The sequence below is a fragment of the Paramormyrops kingsleyae genome, chromosome 3 (assembly GCF_048594095.1).
Source record: "Paramormyrops kingsleyae isolate MSU_618 chromosome 3, PKINGS_0.4, whole genome shotgun sequence".
In the NCBI taxonomy this organism is placed as follows: Eukaryota; Metazoa; Chordata; class Actinopteri; order Osteoglossiformes; family Mormyridae; genus Paramormyrops; species Paramormyrops kingsleyae.
Genome location: NC_132799.1, coordinates 40,259,527 through 40,276,602, shown reverse-complemented (window position 1 = coordinate 40,276,602; position 17,076 = coordinate 40,259,527). Strand labels below are relative to the sequence as shown.

The following is a 17,076-nucleotide window of genomic DNA, read 5'->3' as shown; positions in this document are numbered from 1 at the left end:
CGGCCCCTCCACACTGTTGCGGTGACAGAAAGAAGGCATATTTTAAACAACTGATGTTTTCATCTATATTTGTAGGACCTGATGCATTTTGATCAAACGATCAGCTTCGAAGAGCATTATGCATAAGCTCCATATGGAAATTAGATGGTTAAATTATGGACAATTAACAGTTAAAAGCTGAGTGGCTGTCAGAAAGGCCCTCCTCCTAATGTGCTCTGTAACATCTTTAAATAAGAGCTTCACTGGGGGTATCTTCACGGTAATTCCCAGCACTAACCATGCCCCCTGTGCTTTGCAGGTGCCAGGTGTTCCCAGCATTGCCTGGGCAACGGGACCTGTGGCTGCCTCAAAGGGTACAAATTAAAAGCAGACGGCCGTAACTGTGAAGGTGAGTGCAGGTTGCGGCTGCCTCCTGTGCCTGTATGAAGACAATATTATTCAGGCAAGACAAAATGGCCCTAACACTACAGAAAATGCTGCAGTGATTCAACAACTCACATGTAGTGGAAGTTGGTATCTGTTGGTGCCTGTGCTCAGAGGGTCATACGTTTAAATCTCAGGGCCTTCAAAGTAATGCCACCTTTGGGCCCTTAAGCAAGGCCTTTAATCCCAATTGCTCCAGGGGTGCTGGACACAGGTTGACCCTGTGCTCTGACCTTAAAGCTTTCTGTCAAATGTATATATGCCTGTAAGTCTTATGGAAAGAAAGATGGGATGTACGAAAAACCTGGTTTTCCCATGACATGAATGAAGTATCTGTATTGCATTTGATTTATGGTCCATCCCCCCAACGTAGACATTAATGAGTGTTTGCTGGGATCCCACAACTGCCTGCCTGGTGAGCGCTGCATCAACACGGTCGGACATTACCGCTGCCTGCGGGAGATGAGCTGTGGCACAGGGTATGAGCTCACTGAAAGCAACAAGTGTGAAGGTGGGTTTGGGCGCCCCCTGCTGTTTGACGGAGAAATCTGCCAAAGAGGAACATGCATTATGAACAAATTTTATAGTAAATTCTTAAATAGTAATCAGTTTCTTTAAATGAAGATGCAAAAAATAACAAATTGACTAAAAGCATGATGTTGTTCCCTTGAAAAACAAAATGATCTTAAAAATAAATATCAGAATATCTGAAATGCTGTTTAATGGCACTCATTTTCTTTGGCTAATGTCACTGGCTGTTGATGGTTTTAAAGATCTGGTTAAATGAATGTTAATATTTATTTAAGAATAAAGAAAAAGGTTGTTTTTAGGAGGGTAGACTTTTTTTTGGAACCCCGGCAGACGTGTAATCTCACCCAACCTTTGTCCTCTCCCCACCCAGACATTAACGAGTGTGAACTGGGGACCCATAACTGTGCCCCACACCTGGATTGTAAGAACCTGCAGGGGTCTTTCCGCTGTGTCCCACGCGAACAGTGCGGGGAGGGATACATCCAGGAGGCGCTTGGCAACTGCATCGGTGAGCCCTGACGTAGGACCCAGCAGTGATGTAAGGTTGGCTACGGCAGCCTCGTTTCCCTGGTGTGCATCAGCATGGTCTCACTCTCCCCTCCTCCTCTTGCAGATATCAATGAGTGCATGAGCCTGGCAATGCCCTGCCAGCCGGGACAGATGTGTCTCAACACCGCAGGTTCCTACGAGTGCCAGAAGAACAACATTAACTGCGGACGGGGATACCATTTGAATGAGGAGGGCACACGCTGTGTGGGTATGTGGCAGTCCTGTCCTGTCCACTAGAGGGAGCCATCACAGGCCTTTGGTGTTACAGAGAGCATTTAGAGGTTGGCGGATGAGGGGCTTATCCCCACATGCTTGTTGTGACTGGAAACTGTATTCCCAGACGTGGATGAGTGTCAGGGACCTGATGCCCCCTGCAGTGGACATGGATGCATTAACCTGGTGGGCTCATTCCGCTGTGAGTGCCGTGTGGGCTACCTGTTCAACAGCATTACCCGAACCTGCGAGGGTACGTAGGCGGTGGGGGTTGTTACCGGATGATTCTCTGAGGGGGCAACCCTGTCACTTTGGACAGTTATGCTAATGTTTGGCTTTGCTGTCCCTCGGCTATACCAGACAACAACGAGTGCCGGCATTATCCTGGACGCCTCTGCGCACACAAATGTGAGAACACCCCGGGGTCCTACAAGTGTAGCTGCACGGCTGGGTTCAGACTAGCCACGGATGGCAGGAACTGTGACGGTAAAGCATTTGCTGCTCACTTTCAAAAGACTCCAGTTATTTTATTAAGTGAGCTTTGCCAATATTGCTATATATACCCAATAAAACAGAACGAAAAAAAACAAACAAAACCTATACTTTCAGTATCACTCTCAGCACTTAAGTTTCACCTTAGGTCCATAAAATAGCCCCAGATCCTGCATAAAACTGGACAGAACAGAAGCAGCAGGCTGTTCTCTACCCCCCATCCCTTGGAATCCACATTGTTTGTTTGATTATTTCTGAGTCACTGAAGTGTTTAGTAGTGCATATTTCACAGCTGAATTTTGCACAGGAGCAGCAGATTGACTTTGCGTTTCTCCCATAAATCCGAGAAAGAAAATCAATAAAAACGCATTTCACTTTGATAGAATATACTGTGTACAGTGGTTGTAACAGTATGATGTTGTGCAGAGTGTAGAGCTTGATGTACATTGTGATGTTATATCGGGTGTAGAATTTGATGTTGTCTGCCCAGTGAAGTTGTATTGGGTGTAGGATGTTGAGTTGTACAGGGTGTTAAGTCTGATGTTGTGTGCACTCTGATGATGTATTGAGTGTAGAGTTTGATGTTGTACAAACTGTGCTGTGTTGTGCAGATGTGAACGAATGTGACAGTAATCCTTGCAGTCAGGAGTGTGCCAATGTGTATGGCTCCTACCAGTGCTACTGTCGCCGTGGCTATCAACTCAGTGATACAGATGGGGTTAATTGTGAAGGTAAGAAATTTAGCAACAATATCCATAGTATGAAAAATGAATCGAAGAAGTATTCCCTACTCTGAGACAGTGAGTTAATCACTAACCCTCTTCTTCAGACATAGATGAATGTGCTCTCCCCACCGGAGGTCACATCTGCGCTTACCGCTGCCACAACACCCCTGGAAGCTTCCTGTGTTCCTGCCCCTCGTTCGGGTACAGCCTAGCGCCCAATGGTCGGAGCTGCCAGGGTGGGGAGCTGCAAATTTTCTTTTGTTTCGTGTGTGGGAGAGGAGGGGATTGGGTTTGGGGTTTGATTGTGTTGGGAGGGAGATGGGATAAGGCAGAATGTGGAGGAATCAGAATGAAGAATGTTATGAGATTGGCATGGCCTAAGATTATGCCAGGATATACATAAAGTTTTGAAACCACCCACCACATGACAGACCACCTCAGGGATGAGACCGGAGTGCAGCCATGCAGTGGGTGATACCTCAGCACCACACTAGTCCAAATGTAGCAGTTTTTTTTTCCGGTGCCTGAAGTGTCAATCCTGCCACCAAACCCCAAATTTTCCCTGTAAATTGGAGGACCTCCTTGCAGGGTGCAGGATATTGGGTGGAGTTAAATTTGGGTGGGGCCAGGTTATATCAGTCAAACTGGAAAGGAGTGGCGTGAATGTGATAGGATTTTGTAGGATGTGTGAAAAGGCACGACTAAGGTTGGATCATGAATCTTGAATAACACATGATAGTACTCCATCCTCAAAGCACTCAATTGCTAACTTAATGAATGCTCCTCGTCTCTCCCCAGACATTAACGAATGTGTCACCGGAACCCATAGCTGCTCTGTGGCAGAGAGCTGCTTCAACATACAGGGAGGTTTCCGGTGTTTGTCGTTTGAGTGTCCGTCCAACTACCGCCGTGCCGGGGAAGCGTGAGTACCAATGGGCTTCAGTTCTCTGCCTGCAAGCCTGGAGATCAGCCCTGGTCCTGTGTGACCTTCTGAAAAATCATCCCTGCCTTGGTGTCATTCACTCTTTGCTCCAAGATGTCTCCTTAAATATGAGAGCCAGTACCAATAACAAATGAGCACATGCAGTTCCTGATCCTGTCAGGTCCAGACAGTAGCTCTGGTTCCGCTGGCTTTTCTGAATCTTCTGTTAAAATATTTTGCACCAGTGTGACTGGTTTCACCAGAAAGTTATCATCTTTGTTAGAAGATCATTGCAACTCTGGGTTCATGTGGCCATTTCTACTTTATTACACTCGGGGCATAAACTGGGTTATGAAGAAATGAGCAGTTGTGTATGTCCAACTGCGTGGAACCGTGAAATGCATCATGATGCAAAGGCTCTTGTGTGTTTTTTGTTGAAAAATGCAGTGTTACAGTGTAGAAGGATCTCAATGGATGGGTGAAAGATTCCACAAAGATTGGGTACATCCCATAATATGGCTATGTTGGGAATCAGTGGAAATGGCCTAACTCTCTATACTGTTTCATAATCACAGTCATGACGGACAGCTGGGTTGTGACGATGGCTCTAGTCACAACACCAGGCTAATGGTCCTCCTGACAAAAATTTAACTTTTTTTTTTTTTAAGAATTTATGACAGGTCCTGGGCAGCCCTGTAGGGGGCAGCGAGGAGTCTTCCCTGCTGACACTACTAGTTCTGAGGCAGTTGCATGATGAGAGCCGCATAGACGTAACCCTCTTTTTTCTCTGTTCTCTGTGTGTCTCTCTGTTGGTCTGTTTGTCTTGTCTTCTGTCTGTGTTGCAGTCGTTGCGAACGCTTGCCTTGCGATCAGAATAGTGAGTGCCTGGCCTTGCCTTTGAGAATAACCCACTACCACCTCACTTTCCCCACCAATATCCCTGTGCCTGCCAACATCTTCCGCATGGGTCTCTCCAACGTTGTGCCCGGCGACAACATCCAGCTGGCCATCATCAGTGGTGATGAGGAGGGCTACTTCAGCGCTCAGAGGTCGGCCTCCGGTGGCTCAATTTCCGTCCAGCGACCCATTACAGAGCCCAGGGACATCCTGCTGACCGTAGAGACGCAGCTGTGGCGATATGGAACTGTCAGCACCTTTGTGGCCAAGATCTCCGTCTACGTGACGCACGACCTCTCCGGCACCCCCATCTCACTGTCCCCACTTTAGACAAAGCCATAGCTGCTGTCATTTTGCCTGTTTCCATTGCCTCTTGGGTGAGCTGCCCTAATTTGTGCTGGAATCAGCACAGAGTCAATGGCGATGAACTGCTTAAACAAACTGAATGTACTGAATGTGTGCTGTAGCTTTGCAGTGGCCACTAGATGGTGGGCTAGGGCAGTGTTAGACAGTGACACATTGTAGGTCCAAGCTGCCTCCTCGCGCTTGCACCAAGTTTGTCTTCGCTTGGAGCTTTTTGGCTGTAATGTCTGGTCCATGCTCTTGTTTAAATGCATGTGTTTTTTGCTATTAAAACTAATTTTGAAAAAACCTTGCACACAATTCTGTTTTTACCTCTATCCACTTCAGTTTGGCCTTTCTCCTCGCTAAAATTTAAATTTGTATTCAGAGTGTAAGTTATATTGCAATGTCTGTGATGATTTTCTCTGTTGTGATTATAAGTATTTTGTTCTTTACCCATGAGATGTGGGATGTCTTTCTTCCTTCAATGACATGTGGGGTTTCCTTTTTACCTCTCTGAGATGTGGGGTTTCCTTTTTCCTTCAGTGACGTGGGGTTTCCTTTTTCCTTCAGTGACATGTGGGGTTTCCTTTTTTCTTCAGTGACATGTGGGGTTTCCTTTTTCCTTCTGTGACATGTGGGGTTTCCTTCTTCTTTTCTAACATGTAGGGTTTCCTTCTCTAACATATGAGGTTTCTGTCTTCCTTCTGGGGGGCTTTCAGAGGTGACCTGCTTCTTGTGGACTTTACCCCATCTGAGTCTGTGGACTTTCTGAGTCTCAGAGTCTCCTGGTTCCCATGGGTGTGATTTTAGTGATTTGTGTACCACTGGTGGCCCAGCTGTGCTTAGGGAAGGGTGGGGTAAGGGGGTCCTGTCAGTGTGGTGTGAGGTGAAACCCCTGCCCCCCACTTTCCTCCAGTCAATCTATTACTGAAACGGCCTGTTGACAGGTATCATGCAGTAGCAGTGTATGCATCACAGAGCGGCCTGTAATTAGGGCCTTAATGAAAGGGCTGCGGATCCCGAGCTGGTCTGCCGGCCTTGAATGTCTCCCAGCCATGTGGGTTAGCTCACGGATGGTTCCAGTATGAAGCAGTCCCTAGTACTTGATGTTATGGGTCACAGTCAGCTGATGTATGAGCCCCCCTCTTATTCGTGCCTCGAATCTCAAGGAGTTTGGATAGTGCTGCAGAGATTTTATAAGAAGCCCGAAATTTCTGGGGACACTTCCTCAAGAAAACAAGCTAATTGGGGGCGAGAAAGCTCTCTACACCACAACAAAATAGCTTGGGAGCACAGCCCCCCCCTCCCTGGAATGCAGGATTTCCCTGCAGCAACGGAGTGCAGAATCTTTATTTATGCAGGAATATTTTTTAAGAAATAACCTTCATTAAAATTACTGATGTTGACTTATGGGGATCTGGGCGCTGGCTGGTGGTCCGCACTGTTTGCGGTAGGACACCATTACTGACACAAACATGAATAATGTCCCCTGTATTTGTGTTGGGATGTCATCAATGCCTCAGCTAAAAAAGACGGAGGAGAGAAAAAAAACATCGTTTGTTGTCCGCCGGGAGGCTCCCGTACAAATATCTGCTTTGCTTTATGGCCTGAAATATTACCACCGTTGATGGCCTGGGGTCTTTATCCCAAAATGGAAGAATGAAGAGACCCAACAAGATTTGTGGTGAAGGATTCCCACTGGCTGTTGTCTGTACTCTTCTGCCGCGAGTCCATCCTCCGTATCTCCATGGTCTGATTTACTGCCACACCTACAAGCAGAATTGATATGCATACATGCACGGGTGTGTGTATGTGTGTGTGTTTTTCACAGTGTGGCCTTGGCCTGTGTCCCAGGACAACTTGGAGCAGTGTGTTAATTGCTAATTACAATCCTCTAGCATGTTGATTGGTATTATTACAGGGCTCTCCTGGTCATCTTCATAAAAAAATGGAGGCCCGCAACCCAATCCCTGGTTCTGGTTCCTGTCCAGCCCCGGCACTGAGGGCGTAGCTTAGCTGGCTTTCCTCCCTCATTCCCTCCTCCAAATGCCGGCTTGCAGGTGGCCCCGTTCATGGCATGATGCTATCTGATCAGTCGAGCTGTTTATCTCAGAGAATTCGTCTGGTGCCGGGGGCGGTGGCGTTCCAGACTGAGACGCCGGGATTGGCTGATTGACGGGAGGACGGGTGTTACATCACCGCGATGACAGGCGTTGGGTGGGTTGTAAAGTTTGTTGTGATGATATGATGTCCTGCAGAATAAAACCTGGCTGTCCGCCCTCTGCCCCCACGAGGTGTCACAGGTGTGCGGTCCAACCAGAGGAGTGAGGGGAAGGTCGCCATAGGGACAGGCTTCAACTGGGCCGTCCTGACACAAACAGGATCCTCAATAACCCTCTGGGGTTAACGGTGTGGGGGGGGGGGGCGCGTCTGCTTGTGTTCTTAGCAATTTACGAGTTTCTCGGAAAGCCAGCAACCATAAATCTTCTTCATGAGATTATGGGATGTGAAGCTGCGAGGCTCAACAAACTTAAATATCTTCTGGGGCTGGCTGTAGATCATGCTGCTCCGAGGTGCGGGAGGGACTCCCTCCAGAAAAACGTGAATAATGCCGTCCGTGGGTTTGAAGAGACTGACCCTGCCTAACCTTCACGTCGCTCTCTTACCGAGCTAATACAGAATGCCAGCTCACAAAACCATGTCCAGAGTCTCTAACTCTCTGCTGTGTGATTGGTACATGCCATCTGATTGGTGACTGTGATTCTGGTGTTTTTCATTAAGAGGTCCAACCATTGCCTCATTCCAGGGTAATTCCATTTGTATCCTTCACTAAGCAATGCTTAGAAGTGATGTATAGCTTTTTTAACTAAAAAAAAATCTTTAACTACTTTTGTATTTCACAGTGTGTGGCTCAGCTGGTTAAGGATCCTTGCCAATTTCGGAAGGTTGTGGATTCAAATCCTAGGGCTGGCAGGGTAATCATATTACGGATGGGCCCTTGAGCAAGGCCCTTAATGCCAGTGGTACTACGGACTGGCTGACCCTGATCTCTGATCCTCACTTGCATGTTGCTTTGGAAAAAAAGTGTTTGCTAAATTAAAAAAAAAAGTACAAACTAACATATCTGGGTGTTCAATGAAGTACTAAAATATCAGAGTTTTGCTTAGCATTATAATGAGGCTTTCTGCTTTCAGGTCTTTTGCCTTAACCGGTGCCCCACCTGCTGTTTGAAAGGCCCTGTTTCTGCTCCATCAGCAGGTCTTCGGTTGACCGGTCCGACATCATCCGCTGCGTGAAGTCATGCCAGCCCAATGACATTGGCTGCATCCTGGACCCAGTGCACTCGGTGTCACACACTGTCATCTCCATGCCGACCTATCGGGAGTTCAACAAGCCGGAAGGTAGGGGGCGCCAGCTGTCTCTCTGGCCACTAATCCTCCTCTGATGCATTGTGTGTTTTTTCATTCTTAGTGCTTCACTTCTGTCATCTATTATCCTTTAAGTTAGAGAGAGGTACATTTCTAATCTGCCATAGCTACCAGTCACGTTGTTGTGCTTTTGACAGGACAGTGCTTATGCTAAACCTGGAGTCAGAAGTTTCTGGTAAATTCCGGTCAACCTTGACCAGCACTGTGACTATCTGATAGCAGTCCTGCTCTTTGTATCTGCTGCACTTTTTTGGCCTAGACGTTTTCTGTCATTTCTTATGGTTTCCCTACAATGCCTTCTGAACATGTCAAAAATTCACAGGACCTCCACGGAGTCATTATAAAAGTTTAATCTCAAATTCAAATCCTTTTTGGAGGGAAATGCCATTGCTGCCATGTTAGATTTTACTCCTTTCCCACCAACACAGGGTGAAAAGCCCAGTCCCTGAAAATGCAGCCACAATCACAGTGGCTCTGGCAGCTTTCTGCATTTCAAATGCAATATCATCCAACAGAGATCGTTTTCCTGAGAACCATGCTGCCGGCCCACTTAGGCCAGACGATGGCCAACCCTGACATCGTCTTCGACATCCTGGAGGGGAACACACAGAACTACTTTGACATCATTAAGCGCTATGAGGATAACATGGCAGTGGGTGAGTGCCAATTGCCCCTGAGAGCCCAATAGCTAGCCAAACCTTGAGGGCCAAGTGACGCCACACACCCCCCAGTGAGATGTACATGGAAACAGCATTTTGTTTTTAGACCCAATAGTTTTTCTGACATAATTTTGCATTACAAAACCTCCCATGTGCAAACGAAATGCATTTGTGCAAGCCAGTGCCATAGTAACAAGGGGTGACAGAGATCAGGGAGGTGTCAGGCAGTCCCATGTGTTTCAGCCCAAGTGCCATGCTCTGTGCCTCTCGTCACAGTCTGTTTGTACATGCTGTCTTTTTGAGATGTCTGTGGTTTGCCAGAGGAGTGGGCGGAGGTGGAGGTGGAGGAAGGTGGGAAGGTTGATTATTCACTGAATGCCTGGCATTGATTTCAGCTAATGGGACAGTATAGATTACTATACTGACTATCATTATGTCAGGCAGTGAAAATTGATATAGATTTAGACTTTATAAGTGTGCATGTGTGCTGTATGTGCGTGTGTGTGTGTGTGTGTGTGTGTGTGTGTGTGTGCGCGCTCATGTATGTACATGTGTTGGAGCCTCCCTGCCAATAGTCCCCGGGGACCAGCAAACCCATACGGGGATTGTCATTTGGGGATGAGAATGTAGACGTAATAGAATCACATCAGCTCTTGGGGAGACTCTTTGCCCCCAGCTCAACCACCCCTCCTCATATTCTTTTTTATTTTCCCTAACCTGTGCCCCTCCCGCAGGGGATCACCCAACAGTTTAAGTACCATTTCCCTTGGGCCCCCTATGGTGCTACACGTAAATACAAATACAATAATAAATGTATGACAACCATAGCACAATACAATACAATACAAGGTTCATTGACAATACATTTATGAACAACAATAAAGAATGTACTTTAGCCATTTACACTGATGGATCGTCCTTGGGGACCAGCAAACCCGTATGGGGATTGTCATTTGGGGACGGGCGTGTAGATGGAATAAGACAATGGAAAAGAAGAATAAGGAAGCTTTAGCTTGTAGATGTGATGATACATCGGCCTGGGAATCACAGCATCTTGGGGCGACTCTCTCACGACTCTCCCATCCCCCCCTTTGCGAGAATGGGTTAGTGCCATTACCCAACACAGCTGATGGGAACCTGGGCATTGTGAGTCATGAGGTCGCTTGCATTTTTATGCACATTGTCTGTTCTGGTTTGACGGCGGCTAAGTGGCGGGGCCACATGAAAGGCATGAATGCTCTTTGTCGTGGTGAGCTAAGGATTGTCCCTGACTGGCTGCATTCCCGGCAAGGAATTTGGGCTGGGAAAATCATTGGCTGTGTCCAGCTCTAGGGGATAATGATGCCTGGCTGTTATGAGACAGTGAACGGTGCTGGTACCAAGGTCCACCAAGTCACCTGATTTCTCTGACAGGTGTGTGAGGGAAGTGCTATGGAGATTTTTGTTCATCCCATAAATGATCACCCATTCCTGTTTGTTGAGCTACAATTCTCCCTTGGTTTATAATCATCACTTTGAAAAGCTCCTAGACTCAGAAAGTCTAGGGGGATCTCTCACTTTGAAAGATTTAATACAGTGGAAATTGACAAATTTAGCATTGTCAGGTCACATTTCACTTCTTTGTGGGACATGTTAATTTCATTTTCATTTCACTTACTTCAATCAGATTCAGATAAGATGTAGAAATTCCCTCAGTGCTACACTGAGATGCATTAACTAGATGCTGTTTCAGGAAAAGGAGGTCAGAGCCTTCAAAACTATCCCACTGATTCATCCACAAGGGTTTTCGAAACCTCATGGTCACTGCTACAGGAAGTTAGCTAGCTAGAAGAACAAGCTCTTTCTTCAAAACATCCAGTTTACTGAGACACCTGGAAGGTATCTGTCAAAGTGAGGGATCTATGGCTGATGTTTCACCTGAGGGTTTTAACAAGAAGCAAATAAGAAGATATGAACCAGTGGGGCTTGCTCACCTCATTCCTGGTTCACTGCCTAGGATTTAAGTCCCATGGGATTTGAATTAATTAGATGGTGAATTGTTGATCATCATTGATTAGCAGGATGCAGGATTATTTGGTAGTACTGTGGGTTTCTGTTGTTATCCGGCTCTGAGTGTGGAGTTTGAATGTCTTCACAAGCTTTACAAGGGTTTGCTCATGGTACTTCGATTTCCTCACATTGTTCAAACACAAATCAGCTTAAGTAAATCTGAGTGTATGGCCTGAAATAGACTGACATTTTGTTAGGCTGGGACAGGCACAGGTCTCACTGAAAACTCATTTTGGGTAAGTGGTTATATAGAAAATAGATGGATGGATATTTTTAATGTTCTCCTGGTGTGATGATGATGCAATTGTAATCTCAGAGCAGACAATTTGCAGTTAATGTCTGGGAAATTATTTTCCCAGCTAGTGGGTTCTTTTGTACTTGCTGACAGCATCTATAGCGCCACGTTTAGCTGTCTTTAAAAATAGTCCCACAGCTGTCCATTTACATTTCATTATGCCATCGTAATTTTGTCAGGAAGTGGTTTGGGGGGATCTGATGAATGGGAGGTGGGATGGCACCCAAGGATGCTAAGCCACACCCCCAGCACTGACTCCTCCCACTTAGTCCATGAGTTCAAGCGCTTCACAATTTCCCGGGTGACTTCTTCATTTCCAAGTGGTTGTGCTGGAATTGTGCTGGAATTGCCTTGATGAAACATATTTGTGAAGGTAGATTGTTCTTCTAGGGGAAAATACTGATACTGCTATTACAATCAAAACTCGAGTTCTTTTTGTCAACACATCCATGTACAACAGTGTTATTCAAACTTTTTTTTGACAAAGTTCCCTTAGAGCACACACAAAGACACCCGCTATTCCAGATATGCATCATCATATTTTCTGTTTCAACTCATTTTAGGTGTTGCTTTGCCATCATATTTTCTTTTAACACTACTAGCAGCTAGAAGCTCCTTCATGGTTCATCCATGATATGTTCATTTTATTTTATAATATTTTTGAAGGTTGTAATACCAAATTAGGTCTGCCCCCAGCTCAACCACCCCTCTCCATATTCGTTTTTATTTTCTCTAATCTGTGCCCCTCCTGCAGGGCAACACCCAACAGTTTAAATATCATTCCCCTATGGTGCTACACATAAATACAAATACAATAATAAATGTATGACAACCATAGCATAATACAATAAAATATGAGGTTCATTGACAATACATTTATGAACAACAACAAAGAATGTACTTTAGCCATTGATAGCCACTGATGGATATTTAAGCAGAGTACATGAAGTTAAGGACTTTCTGAAAGGTACAAGAGCAGGATGCCACTGAGGACAGAAGCCCAGCTTTGTAAAGACTTGAGAGAGAACCTCTCACTGTGCTACTCAATGACACAAACATACTGTAAATGGGAACAGACTGGGTGTGGGTGTGAGCCTGAGAGTGAGGAGTCTGTCATCTGTCAAATGGGGATTAGCATGGCATTTGCTCTGCCCCTCAGCCAACAGCACTCACAGGTGGGCTGGGGATGGGGGGGGGGGAGTTGCTGAGATGGGCCTATATAAGCAGGACCAGAATCCCCACCCCCCCCCCCCTTTTTATCAAAATGTCATTATCCTCACTGAATCCTGAGATCAGTGTCAGTTTCTTACCCCAGACTAACTCTGGGGGGTCTATGGGGCTGGGTTAGGGTTATTTCATCCTGGGACGCTCCCATACTCACTGGGAAAACAGTGACAACCCTGCTTTAGTCTGATCTCTCCCAGCCCAGAATCAGCACCCCCCTTGTGGCTTTGATGACTGTCACGGAACTTAAGTACCTGACTAAGTCAGGGGACTGTCGCCCTTAGGGCAACTCACACTGTAAAAACCAGCCAGATGCAGGAAAACACAAACCACAAAGGTCACTGGCATGTGCTGGAAGGGTGCACGTTTCTGGCCTGGCTGTGGCGTCACCCCAGCACAATGTTCGTTTGTTTTGGTGTCAAATCCATTCATTGTGGATTCTGTCATACACTTCCTCAGGGCTCCAAGAAACCATAACACCCTGAAATGGCACTGCTTACTTGTGAGCATTCAATATAGCAGCCCCACCCATCGGTGTCCATAATGTAGGGCTCTGCTGCCCTGTGTCACCACTTACAATTACAGTGGTACCTCAGTTCTTGAACTCATTAGAACTCAAATTTTCTTAAAAGTCAAACCACCCAGTTCGAAAAAAATTACCTAGAATTTGATCTGAATCTCAGAAGTCAAACCGTGAACACCGACCTAAAATAACTTGTACACGCGGGGAAATAAGTCACGCGGCACGTCTCTCAATGGAAACAAAGGGTAACGCTTCAGTCTCAGCCTTGCATTCGCTGTGATAGCATCATGCATGTTTACACTAGCTGAATACATATATTTAGACAATAAAAATACATTTAGACAATGATAGACAGTAACAGTAATTATTGTTATATAATAAAATACATTGTAAAATAACGATTTCTTATTATTAGGTCTCTGACTGTTATCTGCGATTATGCGCCAAATGACGGTTCAGAGTACCCGGCCTTCTGGGATTCCCTTAGTGGTATGCTGGTTAGCGCGCCACGAGGGGATTCCATCGTTTTGCTGGGGGACTTCAACACTCACGTGGCCAATGACAGTGTGACCTGGAGAGGGGTGATTGGGAGGAATGGCCTCCCCGATCTGAACCCGAGTGGTGTTCTGTTATTGGACTTCTCTGCAATGCATGGTTTGTCCATAACGAACACCATGTTCGAGCATAAGGGTGTCTATAAGAGGACATGGTACGAACATGCCCAGGACTACAGGTCGATGATCGATTTCATAATCGTATCATCTGATCTGCGGCCTTCCGTCTTGGACACTCAGGTAAAGAGAGGGGCAGAGCTGTCAACTGATCAGTTGGCTCAGGTGGCGGGGGAGGAAGCCGGTCAGACCTGGTAGGCCCAAGCGCATAGTGAGGGTCTGCTGGGAACGTCTGGCAGAGGCTCCTGTTCGCCTGAGGTTTAACTTGCACCTCCGGCAGAATTCCAACTGCATATCGGGGGAGGTTGAGGACATTGAGTCTGAATGGACACTGTTCCAGACCTCCATTGTGGAAGCAGCCGTACAGAGCTGTGGCTGCAGGGTGGTCGGTGCCAGTTGTGGCAGTAACCCCCGTACCCGATGGTGGACACCAGAGGTGAGGGGGGCTGTCAAGCTGAAGAAGGAGGCATTTTTAGCCTGGGGGTCTCCGGAGGCAGCTGGTGGGTACCGACAGGCCAGGCGGAACGCGGCTCAGGTGGTCGCAGAAGCTTAAACCTGGCAGTGGGAGGAGTTCAGTGAGGCCATGGAAAGTGACTTTCGGTCAGCCTCAAAAAGGTTCTGGCAAACCATTCGGAATATCAGGAGGGGGAAGCAGCTCCAGCTTCCTAATATTTATAGTGGGGAGGGGGTGCTGTTGACCTGACCCGGGGACATCACCCGGAGGTGGAAGGAATACTTTGAGGACCTCCTCATCCCTGCCTCAGATACATCTACGCACACTGCCTTTGAGACATCTGAAGGCACAGAGCCCAAGGGTGCTGGGGGGGGCTTGCCCATCACTGGGGCTGAGGTGGCCAGGGTGGTTAAAGAGCTACATGGTGGCCGGGCCCCGGGGGTGGACAAGATCAGCCCGGAGTACCTAAAGGCTCTGGATGTTGTGAGGCTGTTGTGGCTGACACAACTTCTCAACAGCGCGTGGAGATCAGGGACAGTGCCGCTGGATTGGCAGACCGGGGTGGTGGTCCCCTTATTTAAGAGAGGGGACCGGAGGATGTGTTCCAACTACAGGGGGATCACACTTCTCAGCTTTCCTGGGAAAGTCTATTCTGGGGTACTGGAGAGGAGGGTGAGATTGATAGTCGAATCTCGGATTCAGGAGGAACAATGCGGTTTTCGTGCTGGCCGTGGAACACTGGACCAGCTTTATACCCTTGCAAGGGTACTGGAGGGGACCTGGGAGTTTGCCTATCCAGTCTACTTGTGTTTTGTGGATTTGGAAAAGGCTTATGACCGGGTTCCCCTGGTGCTCTGTAGGGGGTGCTTCGGGAGCCTGGGGTCCGGGGTCCACTTTTGTGGGCGATTCGGTCCCTGTATGAATGGAGCAGAAGCTTGGTCCGCATTGCCGGTAATAAGTCGGACGTGTTCCCAGTGTGGGTTGGGCTCTGCCATGGCTGCCCTTTGTCATTTGTCCTGTTTATAATATTTATGGACAGGATTTCTAGGCGCAGCCAGGGTGTTCAGGATGTCCAGTTTGGGGATCTCCAGCGTGCTCTGGGGCGGTTCGCAGCTGAGTGCGAAGCGGCGGGGATGAGGATTAACACCTCCAAGTCCGAGACCATGGTTCTTAGCCGGAAACAGGTGGATTGCCCTCTTCAGGTCAGGGAAGAGGTACTGCCTCAAGTGGAGCGGCGTCTATAGTTTTGCAGGCGTTTAACTGGTTCGTCGTGGCTAAGAAAGAACTGAGCCGGAAACCAAAGCTCTCGATCTATTGGTCCATCTTCGTCCCTACCCTCACCTATGGTCATGAGCTATGGGTAATGACCGAAAGAATGAGATGGTGAATACAGGCAGCCGAAATGAGGTTTCTCCGCAGGGTGTCTGGGCTCTCCCTTAGGGATAGGGTAAGAAGTTTGGATATCCGTGGCACACAGAAGGAGCGGACGATCGGGGCAGGACACATTGTTTAGATACATTTATTTTCTTACTTTAAAAATTACTGTCTTGATAAATGTGCTTAGATGTGTTTAGTACAGTTATGCTTTGCTTGTTTTGTCCAGTTCATTTTGTGTTTAAATGCTAAAAAAAACATATTTCGGTGTAATTTTTTTGGGGCCGGGAACCAATTAATTGGTTTTCCATTATTTCTTATGGGGAAAATTTGATCAGAAACTTTTTAGGATTCGATCCGGAGATCTGATCGGATTAAATTCAAGTTCTGAGGTACCACTGTATTTCCTACTTAAGGGCCACTTTGTGTGCAGCATGGGGTGATCCCCCACCCCCAGAAGGTGTGGAAGCCTCCCCATAAGATTGAGACAGGTTCACAACATAGCCCCAAGCATATGGAGGGACTGGGAAGGACCCCCCCCGGCAGTTGATAAGCAAGCTCTTACTCTGATAACTGAGAGAAGCGACTTCTGTTTAGATACTGAGTCCAACCACAATCCACAATTTGACAAACCGATAGTCAGCTACCTGGGGGCCTATATGTTTCTTGACTTGAAAAAAATGCAGATCAGTGGTTCCCAACTTGGATCCTTTCAAGCCTCCTTATAAACAGTAGTTGTGTACTTATACCAAAAAAAAAAGTATATAACTTAAGTGAAGTCCACCAGCGTAATTATCGTGTGTGGTAATTACTGTTTGTAGTTTTAAGGTATTTACTCACCATTTTGTCTCATATTGGTTTGCATGACTAGGACTGGCAGCCACGTACACTAATGCTTTAATTTTCTTTGGCATCTGTATTTTTGCTCCTTATTTTGCAGTTTAATTTCTGCCTGTGGCCACCAGGGGGCTCTGTTCACAAAGATGAGGAGTAGTGAACCCTCCTGCGCTGGCCCTCGGTCAATGAGGTGAACGGCGTGGTCTGCGGGGGTATTCACTGACTGTACTTTTCCCCTTTAACCGGGAGAGCCCAGCCTTAATTCCCATAAAAACATTGGATATTTTTATATAAATGGACTTGCCTCTGTTTTTTTTTTTTCAAATTCTTCGGTCGGCACGCAGGTTAGACGCGGAAATTCCACCACCGCGCATATTTTCAGCCCTCCCATCCTAAATAAACACGAAACACGGAATATCTGATGAGAAAACAGTAACGGCAGCATGGCGGTGCATCTCGCCTGGG

At 46.9% G+C, this 17,076-nt stretch overlaps 1 protein-coding gene across 3 annotated transcripts in view; it reads left to right on the top strand.

Moving 5' to 3' along the window:
• LOC111858599 (fibulin-1-like) overlaps positions 1–17,076 on the top strand; it is a 30,050-nt gene that overhangs the window by 8,641 nt on the left and 4,333 nt on the right. Inside the window, exons 6-16 of one of the 3 annotated variants that reach the window (XM_023840508.2) lie at positions 299–388; positions 797–934; positions 1,325–1,462; positions 1,568–1,711; positions 1,844–1,969; positions 2,077–2,202; positions 2,820–2,939; positions 3,038–3,169; positions 3,732–3,855; positions 8,356–8,498; positions 9,041–9,181. In XM_023840508.2, coding sequence (XP_023696276.2) covers positions 299–388; positions 797–934; positions 1,325–1,462; positions 1,568–1,711; positions 1,844–1,969; positions 2,077–2,202; positions 2,820–2,939; positions 3,038–3,169; positions 3,732–3,855; positions 8,356–8,498; positions 9,041–9,181 — 1,422 coding nt within the window. Of the gene's footprint in view, positions 1–298; positions 389–796; positions 935–1,324; positions 1,463–1,567; positions 1,712–1,843; positions 1,970–2,076; positions 2,203–2,819; positions 2,940–3,037; positions 3,170–3,731; positions 3,856–4,700; positions 7,487–8,352; positions 8,499–9,040; positions 9,182–17,076 lie in introns of those variants that run through there. The other 2 variants (XM_023840507.2, XM_023840509.2) reach the window with 2 other exon arrangements.